Raw genomic sequence first — 14,729 nt, forward strand, 5'->3', positions numbered from 1 at the left:
ACATTTACTGTCAACACAACCATTGTTTTTGTAGGTCAGGAAACAAAAAATGGACCAAAGAATGTACAGTACATCGGATGCAGACTGGCACGTGACAAACAATATATAGAGAATCAAATTATTGTAGCAAGGGTTTGTAGTTTCAACTTGAGGAAGTTCCATTGTTGTTCTAAATGATCCATAACTCATGTAAACATATCGTTTGGAACTTGGTCACAAGTACAGACCCTGAGCATTGGGTTTGACCAAAGACTATGCTATGTCTAACATGTTTTGCATTAAATGTACATGCAGAAACATCCCATGTAAACATCATTCCAATGGGGATTCTTCTTCTTTTAGCGGACAAAAGATGACTAAAATTTATTAAAAATTGGGACATTTCTCCGACCAAACTGGGATACACATGCACGTCATTGAAGAAATTGCACAGTGATTCTCCGACATGCATCACTATTCCCTTTGAATTCCCGATTGCATGCTAGCAGTTCTTCATGCACAGCAAACCCTGTAATGATCGCAGAATAGGGGTGTCACAAACGGGACAAGATTTCTCGGGGGTAGTAGGCCTGGGATTTATGTCGCTTATCCTGACTAGGATCATGTCTATGCTGGAGCCTATCCCAGGCGGGGTACACTGCCTGTATATATTTTGATAAACCCGAACACCCCATCCCAAAAATGTATTTATACGTCTTTTATGTATTTTTTTGCGCTGAGGCAAAAACTGGTGATGACGTAACGAATTTCACATTAAAAGAGATCTCTGTCAGATCAGGTTTAAGCAATAAGAACAACCACAAGGTGGCAGAAGTGCATTTGTTTAGACTCTGGCATAGGTCTTGTGCATGTAAAAACTCGTCTTGAAAAATTTGTCAAAATTGTAAATAGATCATGGTGTTATATTTATAAATTATTTTGAAAAAAAAATATTTTTGTATTGCTTATGTTGTTGTACAGTTTAGATGTTTGAGCTGTAGCAAAAGCAAACAAAAATTATCTTTTCATGAAAAGTTGTTTTTAGTCGAGAGCTGATATTTTCCTGAAACTTACCCAGGTTCTTTAGCTGAATACTAAAAAATGGAAAAAGGTATGAACACAATTTTTAACCTGATGAAAGACGACTGTCTAATCTTTCTTTTGGTAGGTTTTATCTTTATATAGCCAGAGTACATAATATTCTGTGCATCTTGAAAAATTTGTCAAAATTGTAAATAGATCATGGTGTTATATTTGTAAATTATTTTGAAAAAAAATCTCTTTGTATTGCTTATGTTGTGGTACAGTTTAGATGTTTGAGCTGTAACACAAGCAAAAAAAAATTATCTTTTCATGAAAAGTTGTTTTTAGTCGGGAGCAGATATTTTCCTGAAACTTACCCATGTTCTAGAGCTGAATACTAAAAAACGGGAAAAAGGTATAAACACAATTTTGAACCTGATGAAAGACGACTGTCTAATCTTTCTTTTGGTAGGTTTTATCTTTATATAGCCAGAGTACATAATATTCTGTGCGTCATGAAAAATTTGTCAAAATTGTAAATAGATCATGGTGTTATATTTGTAAATTATTTAGAAAAAAATATTTTTGTATTGCTTATGTTGTTGTACAGTTTAGATGTTTGAGCTGTAACAAAAGCAAAAAAATTATCTTTTTATGAAAAGTTGTTTTTAGTCGGGAGATGATATTTTCCTGAAACTTACCTATGTTCTACAGCTGAATACTAAAAAACGGAAAAAGGTATGAACACAATTTTTAACCTGATGAAAGACGACTGTCTAATCTTTCTTTTGGTAGGTTTTATCTTTATATAGCCAGAGTACATAATATTCTGTGCGTCTTGAAAAATTTGTCAAAATTGTAAATAGATCATGGTGTTATATTTGTAAATTATTTTGAAAAAATTTTTTTTGTATTGCTTATGTTGTTGTACAGTTTAGATGTTTGAGCTGTAACAAAAGCAAAAAATTTATCTTTTCATGAAAAGTTGTTTTTAGTCGGGAGCAGATATTTTCCTGAAACGTACTTATGTTCTACAGCTGAATACTAAAAAACAGAAAAAGGTATGAACACAATTTTTAACCTGATGAAAGACAACTGTTTAATCTTTCTTTTGGTAGGTTTTATATTTATATAGCCATAGTACATAATATTCTGTGCATCTTGAAAAATTTGTCAAAATTAATAGTTAATAAATCAAACAATCATTTTGCCGGTTTCGATAAATTACGATGCCCATGCATGTCTGATTTCATTGCTGCATTTCTTTCAGGACCATGAACGGAGTGAGCCCTTTTGTCAGCTATACGGTTTCTTTGTGTCAACGGGTGGAGGCGGGGCTGGTAGCATACACACACACAGTGCAGAAGAGCGTATATTGCAATATATTATCATATTTTTTTTTTATTGTACTTTTTCTAATCTTGTGCATTGTCCTGTCTTGTGGCACCCCTATTGGAGGACATATTTTAAAGTGTCAAGTGATCGATTTAATTTAAGAATTTTTTGTGCCTCTTGTGCCTTTGCTCTGAAATATGTTCAAATGGGTAAACGACGCGTAAAAAACTATTATTCTCTCTTCGCGTTCTTTGTAGCTTTTCGCGTTCTTTGTAGCTTTTAACAGTTCTTTCCAAAAATCTGATTTAGTACAAAGAATTTGTTCTCGTTCCACAGTTCTATCAGTACCGTTTCTGTATGCTCCACATACTTGCATGAAGAGACATCCGTGGAGAAACCGATGGAGCTTCGGTACCTCCCACTTTGCTCATAATGGCAGGCTGCCCAGCTGATGTAACAACTGCATTCCATTAGCCGGGCCAGAAAAAAAACCACAACTCATTATTTAACGCCTTCCAGGCCGAAGATGTGGCGATTTCATGCCGATGTCATGCCCACCATCACCCGTCAAAGTGTGTCACCAGTGACACTACAACGGGTTTGTTGATGTCTGAAGAAGGGGCTTTGGTGACATCCATGGTGGGTTCACAGGTAGGGTCCAGCTGAGGCACTTCGGCAGCCGGCTGACCCAGGGAGGCGACCATGAATAGAAAGTCGTTGGTACGATGAGGACCAGTCAATACGCCGCCCCTCACGGCTTTGGTAGCGACTTTGGAGGAGCTTCTTAAACTGGAGCCTCGTCGTGGAGCCTCACAATTCAGTAGTGCTTGGAAACATCTGTAAAACTGGAGCATAAGATACGAGAACTTAATCAGGAGTGAAAACGCAAAAGCGCAAAAAACGTTGTGAGGACAAAATGACATGAATGATGGATACGATCGTGTTTTTAATTATGTAAAGGTGTCCAAACTTTTAGGGTAAATTCAAACAATATGGAGGCATTTTTTTTCCCATTTTTGCTTTTTTTTTTTTTTTTACAATTTTCTTTCAACAATTTCAAATATTTTGATATTTTTCCCAACATTTTTTTTTTTACAAAAAGTTCAAAAAAAGTTCAAAGAGAAGTTCCCGAACACTGTGTCACTCTCATTCATTAGTTTATTCAGGTAACATTTCGGTCCGTTTGATCTTCATCAGACATATTACAAAAAATTAATAATTATTACAAAATTATTTATTACAAAATTATATATTGTATATTATATATAATATATACATATATAATATATATTATATATGTATATTACATATATTATATATACAAAATTAATTATTACAAAAAACTTTTTACAAAAACAATTTTTACATATTATTTTTACATAATATTTTACACATTATTAGTTATTTATTATTATTATTTATATATATTTATTTTTATTATTATTTATTATTTGTTTCTTTATTTTTTTATTATTACATATTATTTTTTACATAATATTGTTTTTTATATTTTTATTTTTTTTAGAATATCAATTTTTTTTTATTTAATATTCAAATTTTCTGCTTCTAAAATTAAATTCTGTTCTCATAGTACGCTCATAAAAAACTTTTTTCTCTTAATATTAACTTTATTCTCATATTTTATAATTATACTGCTCTATTTTCTGCTTTTGTTATTGTTTTCTTCATTGTATTTAAAAGGGCAATAATAACAAAAATTGTCACAAACTGTGTTTCTTAGTAGCCCTGCCTTGTCCTGGTTTTTGTTTTGTCCCCTTAGATCCCCATGCGCCTGGCTGGAGGCGGAGCTACTGGTCGCACCTGTCACCTGATCACCTCCCTCCTATTTAAGCTTGAGTGCTGCCAGCTGCTTGTTGCTTGATTATTGTTTGCCCACAACCTCCATGTGTCCATGCTCTGTGTTAACCTCTGCTTCCTTATTTTGTTTCTACTGGTGCGTCCAATACCGCCCTGCCTCAGCCACGCTCCATTTTGTTCTTTTCCATGGTCTTTTCACCATCGCCTTCTGTTTTTGTCTGTGGACTCTCATTAAAGACTCTTATTATCAACATTATGCATCTGGGGTCCAAACTGGCGCCCTTGTGACAAAAAAATAAAGCACTTTGGACACCCCCTTTCTCTCTATTGTGAGCTTTTAGAGTAGAGCTACAACAATTAATTGATGAATCATCGATTATTCAGTTAATTGACAACTATTTTGGGATTCGATTAATCTGATTTTGAGAAAATGTCACATTCGATAAATAAGCACAAAAGTAGGGTAACGGTTAGCATAGTTATTTTCCAAACAGTTCCGGGGGCCGAATTAAATTCCTGTGTGGACCAATTACTCAATTAATCGAAGAAAGAAACTTCAGATTAATCGCAAATGGGAATATTAAAGTAATGGCAAATAAATGTGACTGATTAACCCAGAAATGGGCAAACATTTTCACTCGCGAGCCACACAGTTTAAGGGGGTATCGAAACAGAAACATTTTTCAGGTCAAAACGTTTTATCGTTTCCTCCCCATTTCCGTACTCAAATGTTTTTTCTGGAAATCGTATTTTTTTGAAAAACGATTTCCAGAGTGGGGGAAATCTGAAAACGCCAACTTTTTGTTTAGACACACAACCAACTTCTTTTGGTGAAGTGGGTGCTTGTAGGGCTGACACGCCAAAATAATCGCCCCCCCCCCACGTTGACATTCTACTGATATTTTGTTGTCTTTTATTCCCAAAATGATTGAATCTTGGAAAGCACTCTGTGATTAATTCCTGTCCGGATGCAACTATTTACTGATCTGGCAATATGTGGATGCACATTTGTTTCAGGGAGCCCCCCCCCCCCAAAAAAAAAAAATCTGCGGATGTATGAATGGAAATAAAGTTGTTTATGATTCCACTTTATAGTAAGCAGTTTCAGGAGATGAAAGAATTCCAACTGTCTTGTGGGCAGATACGACAGGACCCCCTCCCCCTGTTGACACTCGACTGATATTTTGTTGTCTTTTATTCCAAAAATTATTGACTCTTGGAAAATACTCTGTGATCAATTCCTGTCTGGATGCAACTATTTACTGATCTAGCAATATGTGGATGCACTTTTTTTTCAGGGAGTCCACCCCCCACCCCCCCAAAAAAAATCTGCGGATGTGTGAATGGAAATAAAGTTGTTTATGATTCCACTTTATAGTAAGCAGTTTCAGGAGATGAAAGAATTCCAACTGTCTTGTGGGCAGATACGACAGGACCCCCCCGTTGACACTCGACTGATATTTTGTTGTCTTTTATTCCAAAAATTATTGACTCTTGGAAAATACTCTGTGATCAATTCCTGTCTGGATGCAACTATTTACTGATCTGGCAATATGTGGATGCACTTTTTTTTCAGGGAGTCCCCCCCCTCCAAAAAAAAAAAAAAATCTGCGGATGTATGAATGGAAATAAAGTTGTTTATGATTCCACTTTATAGTAAGCAATTTCAGGAGATGAAAGAATTCCAACTGTCTTGTGGGCAGATATGACAGGACCCCCTCCCCCTGTTGACACTCGACTGATATTTTGTTGTCTTTTATTCCAAAAATTATTGACTCTTGGAAAGTACTCTGTGATCAATTCCTGTCTGGATGCAACTATTTACTGATCTGGCAATATGTGGATGCACATTTTTTTCAGGGAGTCCCCCCCCCCCCAAAAAAAAATCTGCGGATGTATGAATGGAAATAAAGTTGTTTATGATTCCACTTTATAGTAAGCAGTTTCAGGAGATGAAAGAATTCCAACTGTCTTGTGGGCAGATACGACAGGACCCCCTCCCCCTGTTGACACTCGACTGATATTTTGTTGTCTTTTATTCCAAAAATTATTGACTCTTGGAAAATACTCTGTGATCAATTCCTGTCTGGATGCAACTATTTACTGATCTGGCAATATGTGGATGCACTTTTTTTTCAGGGAGCCCCCCCCCCAAAAAAAAAAAATCTGCGGATGTATGAATGGAAATAAAGTTGTTTATGATTCCACTTTATAGTAAGCAGTTTCAGGAGATGAAAGAATTCCAACTGTCTTGTGGGCAGATACGACAGGACCCCCCCCCTGTTGACACTCGACTGATATTTTGTTGTCTTTTATTCCAAAAATTATTGACTCTTGGAAAGTACTCTGTGATCAATTCCTGTCTGGATGCAACTATTTACTGATCTGGCAATATGTGGATGCACTTTTTTTTCAGGGAGTCCCCCCCCTCCAAAAAAAAAAAAAATCTGCGGATGTATGAATGGAAATAAAGTTGTTTATGATTCCACTTTATAGTAAGCAGTTTCAGGAGATGAAAGAATTCCAACTGTCTTGTGGGCAGATATGACAGGACCCCCTCCCCCTGTTGACACTCGACTGATATTTTGTTGTCTTTTATTCCAAAAATTATTGACTCTTGGAAAGCACTCTGTGATCAATTCCTGTCTGGATGCAACTATTTACTGATCTGGCAATATGTGGATGCACTTTTTTTTCAGGGAGTCCACCCCCCCCCCCCAAAAAAAAAATCTGCGGATGTATGAATGGAAATAAAGTTGTTTATGATTCCACTTTATAGTAAGCAGTTTCAGGAGATGAAAGAATTCCAACTGTCTTGTGGGCAGATACGACAGGACCCCCCCCTTCCCCCCCAAAGTACAGAGACAAGGTAGGCTAAGTGCACATCATCTATCAAAACACAATAAATAATTAATTATCCCTGGATGGATTATTGAATCCTTAAAAAAAACGCGTGGAAGCTTCTGCATTCTGATTTCATGCAGATCTTCCTGTTTTTGCACCAAAGCTCCACGCAGCCTAAATCCCAGGGTGTTGCTCAGCTCAAAGTCCAGGTATCCAGTCGGTCTGATGGACAGATAGGAAGATTCTGAATAATTGAGCACCCCAGCAGCAGTTTGACGGCATAACAATTCATTGAGGATGCTTGGCTGTACTTTAAATTCCAGGCATTTTCCAAAACAGTAGTATACGCCGCATTGGAGAAAGTTACACTTTTATATCCTCTTGCAAAGTTCTCCTTTCAGCGTAGACTCTGATGACACTCTTGAGAAAACGTAGTATACTTAGTATACGCAATTATATTTATGTATACTTATAGTCTACTACATTTGGTCAGGAGTGCAAGATACGCTGCAAATGTGAGCCTGTTTTTGAATATTGGAAATGATCTCATAATAACGTGAAGAAAGTATTACAACACAAACTGTGTGGAAAATAAGACAAAATTTGAAACAGATATATTGATTAGAAATATTTTAAGTACATTCGAAAAGTAGAAAATAAATAATCAGACACACACAAAACAACGTAGCCTAATAACAGATACCAGGGTGATTGTGATTCATCATTCAAGGCTCTGCAAATTAGCGGATTTTTGGTGAGAAATAGAGTAATTATCTTTACATTTTTTTTTTTATCTGAAAATCCATGCAGTAGAAAATGAAAATTCAGATTTGACACACACAAAAAAATGTAGCCTAATAACAGACATCTGGGTGATTGTGATTCATCATTCAAGGCCCTGGAAATTAGCGGATTTTTGGTGAGAAATAGAGTAATTTCCTTTACATTTTTTTTTTAAAACTGAAAATCCATGCAGTAGAAAATGAAAATTCTGATTTTACATATACAAAACAACATAGCCTAATAAGTTATTTATTATTATTATTTAACAGTTTATTTTCGAAAAATACATATAATGCCATTTTGCTTTGTTTCTTTATAATTGTCATTGCCGGCTGTAAAAAAAAAAAAAAAACATTACGCTCCAATATCGAAATTTTATTCCGATATCCCTTGTCAGTCTTTTCACAATTGGAATTTAATCAAACCGCAAAATGATTCCACCACAATATAAGCAGTATAAATATACCAGGGGTCGGCAACCTTTACTATAAAAAGAGCAATTTTACCCCCTCACTCACGAAAGAAAAATAAACTGGACTATGTACATCTATGTACATAAAAATATCTTATAAACCTTCAAAAGTTTGATTTTTTTTGGTAATTTTCACAAGTTTTAACAGCAGAATTCAATAAATAGAAGTGCATTATTCATGTGTAATGGATGCTAACTCTTGTGGTAATGATAGTATCATCTTGGTTAAACCTTAATACCTGACCTGAGGAAATGTGCAGTGAATTGCGAGTCTCCGAAGATTTTGATTGACTGCCAGATTTGGAGGGAATTTAGGGGTATCAAAGTAGTTCAGAGTAAAAAAAGCAGATTTGAGTATAGGGTCAGATTTTTTTGTAAACAATAATTACAAAGATGCGTATTTTCCCTTTTTCGGGTGTTAAAAAAAATACTTGCCACAACATTCATTCATTCATTCATTTTCTACCGCTTATTCCTCACTGGAGCCTATCCCAGCTGTCTTCAGGCGAGAGGCGGGGTACACCCTGGACTGGTCGCCAGCCAATCACAGGGCACATATAGACAAACAACCATTCACACTCACATTCATACCTATGGACAATTTGGAGTCGCTAATTAACCTAGCATGTTTTTGGAATGTGGGAGGAAACCGGAGTACCCGGAGAAAACCCACGCATGCACGGCTAGAACATGCAAACTCCACACAGAGATGGTGGAATCGAACCCTGGTCCTCCTAGCTGTGAGGTCTGCGCGGTAACCACTCGCCCGTCGTGCCACAACAAAGAAGCTTAAATAGGGTCACGGACTGGTGGCCAGCCAATCACAGGGCACATATAGACAAACAACCATTCACACTCACATTCATACCTATGGACAATTTGGAGTCGCCAATTAACCTAGCATGTTTTTGGAATGTGGGAGGAAAAACGGAGTACCCGGAGAAAACACACGCATGCACGGGGGAGAGAACATGCAAACGGGTGGAATTGAACTCGGGTCTCCTAGCTGTGAGGCATGCGTCTTAACCAGCCAACTAAGGAACACAACAAAGAGGCTTAAGAGCCTGAGATATTGCTAACCCCTGAGATATACACTACATAGATAACATAGATTTTTTTTTTACTTTTTACCACCCAACAAACTTCTCCAACATACCGGGTTTGTGTAATCTCTGCTGGAGGTGAACGAAATGCCTCAGGACATGCCGAGGACTATATTTTTATAAGTAATACATCGAACCCCTTTGTCTTTCTGTTAGTAACCTGCAGGTCATCCAACAATGGACGCCGAGCAACGTCTCTCCTTAGCTGTCCAAACACACTGACATGAGCTCCGTATGCGTAGAAGACAACCAACAAAGAAATGAAAGCAGTTGGAGTATTCGAACGCACACCGAAAGGCGAAAAGGTCAAGCAAACGGGGACATCAGTGACGGAAAAATTGATAAATCATGGCAGGGTGATGGCAAGACCGGGATGTACTGACGGGGTATTTTGGGGAGAGAGGTTGGAGGTATCTCGGAGCGGGTCATTTCAGAATGATGGCATTAGTTTTGATGGCGTTATCTGGTTTGATGCTCTGGTTTTTCGCTTCACACTTTGAATTATGTATCTGTTTTGGACGTGACTGCGCACAAAAATACTTTGTTAGCTTTTATCACCCACATCCAGTCCAGTATATATAAAGTATATATAGTATATATAAAGTTGGTATTTGTTCACAAATCCTGTATGTTTAGTCCGTTACTTCCTGTACATGATTCCTGCGTGGTTAAAGCCTCAGATTTCTGTAGCATCCTATTTTTATATAATATGGCAAGCGGTTTTGTGTTTCATAGCGGATCATCTGCTTGTCTTCAGCAACAATTTGTCCCCCTGTCAACTTCCTGTCTGAGGTGGAAGCTGGGCAACCGAGGAGGAGGAGGAAGAGGATCTGGTTTTTGAAGCGTGCGGTGTCGAGAAAAATAATACTGTATAAGAAATGTATATAGAAGTTGAAGTTGTGCATTTAATTATATCTTTGATTGTGTATCTTTCAATATATACCATATAACACAACATGTCCGCCATTTTATGATTGGTATATGTTATTATAACATTGCATTATTATTAATAAAGTTTGACTAAAGAACATTGATTCATTTTCTACCGCTTATTCTCACAAGGGGGTGCTGGAGCCTATCCCAGCTGTCTTCAGGCAAGAAGCGGGGTACACCCTGGACTGGTGGCCAGCCAGCCAATCACAGGGCACATATAGACAAACAACCATTCACACTCTCACATTCATACCTATGGACAATTTGGAGTCGCTAATTAACCTAGCATGTTTTTGGAATGTGGGAGGAAAACCGGAGTACCCGGAGAAAAACCCACGCATGCACGGGGAGAACATGCAAACGGGTGGAATTGAACTCGGGTCTCCTAGCTGTGAGGCATGGAGGAACAGTTGAATTAAATTTCCACTATAGTCTATGGGAAAAAATGTAAACAAATTGGTAGTGGAACTAAAAACGCTGTGACTGACCACAGTGACTAACTACTAACTATGACACCACAATAGTAGAGCAGACTGGTGTAGGTTTACACTTCAGTCTAATAGTGTGAGTAACAGTGTGAGGAAAAATTCTGTTGAATGCAAAAACAGTTAAAATCAAATTAATCCCAAAGCCTGTGTGAATTATTTTAGATTAATCATGCTGTGTTTTACTTTTTGTCGCTATTGTGCTTCTTGAAGGTGCCCGTGTTGTCTATTAATCTATCAATTAATCATTAATTAACTAATCCGTCAGGGTAGACATAATGACGCATCTCGTTCAGTGAGAGGCGCTTGGCTCAATGACTACTTTTTTTTGGAACCCTGTGGCTTAAACAATGCTGCGGCTACATTAGTGGACGCTAATATTGCATTTTGACGTTTTATGCAACAATTGTGTTTTGATCTGTCAAATCTTAAGTTTTTATCAAGTGTAGAACTACTGTAGATCCTGCTTGGATGACTGCGAATGACGCTGGGAACACCGAGTGTCGGAAGCATTGCAAGGTTTATAGTGTATTGTTTCTGTGTAAATATTACAATGTTACAACTTGCAGCTCATAGATAAATGTGCCCGATATGAGGACAAATGTTTTTCTTTTTAAATTTATAGCTAATATAGTCCGGAATTGACGGTAATCATGCAATTCAATTGTTATAATAATATAGCACAGAAAATTATTCCCAAAATGCTTTTCAACAGTGTCATTATTGCAATCTTGATGTGAATATGGCAGCCAAAACGTCTCAGTAGGGAAGCATATATTTAATAAAGTCTCCTCAAGTGTAGAACTACTTTAGGTCCTGCTTGGACTGCTTGGATCACGGCGAGCGACACTGGGAACACCAAGCGCCAGAAGCATTGCAAGGTTTATAGTGTTTTGTTTCTGTGTAAATATCCAATGTTACAACTTGCAGCTTATATAAGGATATATAAGGACAAATGCTTTTCTTTTTAAATTTATAGCTAATTCAGTCCGGAATTTACGGTAAACATGCAATTCAATTCTTATAATTATATAGAACAGAAAATAATTCCAACATGCTTTTCAACATTGTCATTTGTGTAATATTGATATGAATATGGCAGCCAAAAAGTCTCCTCAAGTGTAGAACTACTTTAGGTCCTGCTTGGATCACGGTGAGCGACACTGGGAACACCGAGTGCTGGAAGCATTGCAAGGTTTATAGTGTTTTGTTTCTGTGTAAATATCCAATGTTACAACTTGCTTTTCTTTTGAAATTTATAGCTAATATAACCCGGAATTGACGGTAATCATGCAATTCAATTCATCCAGCCCTTTATAAGAAATAACACAGCACAGAAAATAATTCCAGCGCCAGAAGCATTGCAAGGTTTATAGTGTTTTGTTTCTGTGTAAATATCCAATGTTACAACTTGCAGCTTATATACGGACAAATGCTTTTCTTTTTAAATTTATAGCTAATTTAGTCCGGAATTGACGGTAATCAGGCAATTCTTATAATAACATAGCACAGAAAATACTTCCAACATGCTTTTCAACAGTGTCATTCTTGTAATATTGATATGACTATGGCAGCCAAAACGTCTCAGTAGGGACGCATATATTTTAAAAAAGTCTCCTCAAGTGTAGAACTACTTTAGGTCCTGCTTGGATCACGGTGAGCGACACTGGGAACACCGAGCGCCGGAAGCATTGCAAGGTTTATAGTGTTTTGTTTCTGTGTAAATATCTCATGTTACAACTTGCTTTTCTTTTTAAATTTATAGCTAATATAGTCCGGAATTGACGGTAATCATGCAATTCAATTCATCCAGCCCTTATAATAAATAATATAGCACAGAAAATACTTCCAACGCCAGAAGCATTGCAAGGTTTATAGTGTTTTGTTTCTGTGTAAATATCCAATGTTACAACTTGCAGCTTATATACGAACAAATGCTTTTCTTATTAAATTTATAGCTAATTTAGTCCGGAATTGACGGTAATCAGGCAATTCAATTCTTATAATAACATAGCACAGAAAATACTTCCAACATGCTTTTCAACAGTGTCATTCTTGTAATCTTGATATGAATATGGCAGCCAAAACGTCTCAGTAGGGAAGCATATATTTAATAAAGTCTCCTCAAGTGTAGAACTACTTTAGGTCCTGCTTGGATCACGGTGAGCGACACTGGGAACACCGAGTGCTGGAAGCATTGCAAGGTTTATAGTGTTTTGTTTCTGTGTAAATATCTCATGTTACAACTTGCTTTTCTTTTTAAATTTATAGCTAATATAGTCCGGAATTGACGGTAATCATGCAATTCAATTCATCCAGCCCTTTATAAGAAATAACACAGCACAGAAAATAATTCCAGCGCCAGAAGCATTGCAAGGTTTATAGTGTTTTGTTTCTGTGTAAATATCCAATGTTACAACTTGCAGCTTATATACGGACAAATGCTTTTCTTTTTAAATTTATAGCTAATTTAGTCCGGAATTGACGGTAATCAGGCAATTCTTATAATAACATAGCACAGAAAATACTTCCAACATGCTTTTCAACAGTGTCATTCTTGTAATATTGATATGACTATGGCAGCCAAAACATCTCAGTAGGGACGCATATATTTTAAAAAAGTCTCCTCAAGTGTAGAACTACTTTAGGTCCTGCTTGGATCACGGTGAGCGACACTGGGAACACCGAGCGCCGGAAGCATTGCAAGGTTTATAGTGTTTTGTTTCTGTGTAAATATCTCATGTTACAACTTGCTTTTCTTTTTAAATTTATAGCTAATATAGTCCGGAATTGACGGTAATCATGCAATTCAATTCATCCAGCCCTTATAATAAATAATATAGCACAGAAAATACTTCCAACGCCAGAAGCATTGCAAGGTTTATAGTGTTTTGTTTCTGTGTAAATATCTCATGTTACAACTTGCTTTTCTTTTTAAATTTATAGCTAATATAGTCCGGAATTGACGGTAATCATGCAATTCAATTCATCCAGCCCTTATAATAAATAATATAGCACAGAAAATACTTCCAACAACAGTGACAACAGTGTCATTCTTGCGATGTTGATATGAATATGGCAGCCAAAACGTCTCAGTAGGGAAGCATATATTTAATAAAGTCTCCTCAAGTGTCGCAGCCTAATTGGATCTGCTTTGAGTTGCCAGACTTGACTTTGCATAACACTCGATGAAACACCCGTGAATAGAACATGATTGTAAACATAGCTCTCATAGCACTAAATCTGGCCTTGTTTTTTTTTTTTTTTTTTTCCCTCTTCTCCCCCCCTACACGGCGACGTTGAGGGAGATGGTTCAGCAAATCAGTCTGTCAATCTGTCAGTCATAATGAGGCAATTCCAAGCAATAAAACAGGAATATATTTAAACCTTGCCACCTGTCAGCTTTTCAACATTCAGTGTATCCACTATTTATGAGACAGTTGCTGCCTGTGGGATTAGGCAGCTGGAGAGAATGTATAGGTGCTTCTGCATAATTGGAGCCTTACATGTCGACATGATCCATAACTGACTTGAATCGTGCACCTGTTCAAGTCGTAAAGTATGCCAATGCAGGTACTTTTTGGTGTTGAAAAAGATATATATATATATATTTTTTTTTTCCCATTTCGACGAAGCTGCCTAATCCCAGCATGCAGCAGTTGGTTGTTATTGTGCACACGTCTGAAAGAAGGTCTCAGAAAGTAAAAAAAAAAAAAAAAAAAAACTCAGACAGACGCGGCTGTAATAACCTCACGAATCTTCCAAATTGCCGACCCCCCCCCCCTCGGTGCGCTCAACACAGTGGGCTGTGACTACATGCAAGATGTTACAGATGGGCAGGCACTTAATTAGGCATCAGTAATGTTACATCTGGATCATATTCCCATATCCAAAGGGGTCTGGATCTGTAACGGAATATCACATCATCTTGGAAATCGGTTGCAAAACATACCC

The 14,729-nt window shown here is 37.0% G+C and overlaps 1 protein-coding gene across 1 annotated transcript in view; it reads right to left on the reverse strand.

The window, feature by feature from the left end:
- Window positions 1–1,525: 1,525 nt before the first annotated feature.
- Window positions 1,526–14,729, reverse strand: part of LOC131125769 (vertebrate ancient opsin-like) — a 64,519-nt gene continuing 51,315 nt past the window's right edge. Inside the window, exon 4 of the mRNA XM_078791412.1 lies at window positions 1,526–3,182. Within this exon, the coding sequence (XP_078647538.1) occupies window positions 2,898–3,182 (285 nt within the window). The 3' untranslated portion in view covers window positions 1,526–2,897. The remainder of the gene's footprint in view (window positions 3,183–14,729) is intronic.

Source organism: Doryrhamphus excisus, linkage group LG6 (assembly GCF_037039965.1).
Source record: "Doryrhamphus excisus strain RoL-2023G ecotype Guam linkage group LG6, RoL_Dexc_Guam_v1.1, whole genome shotgun sequence".
NCBI lineage: Eukaryota > Metazoa > Chordata > Actinopteri > Syngnathiformes > Syngnathidae > Doryrhamphus > Doryrhamphus excisus.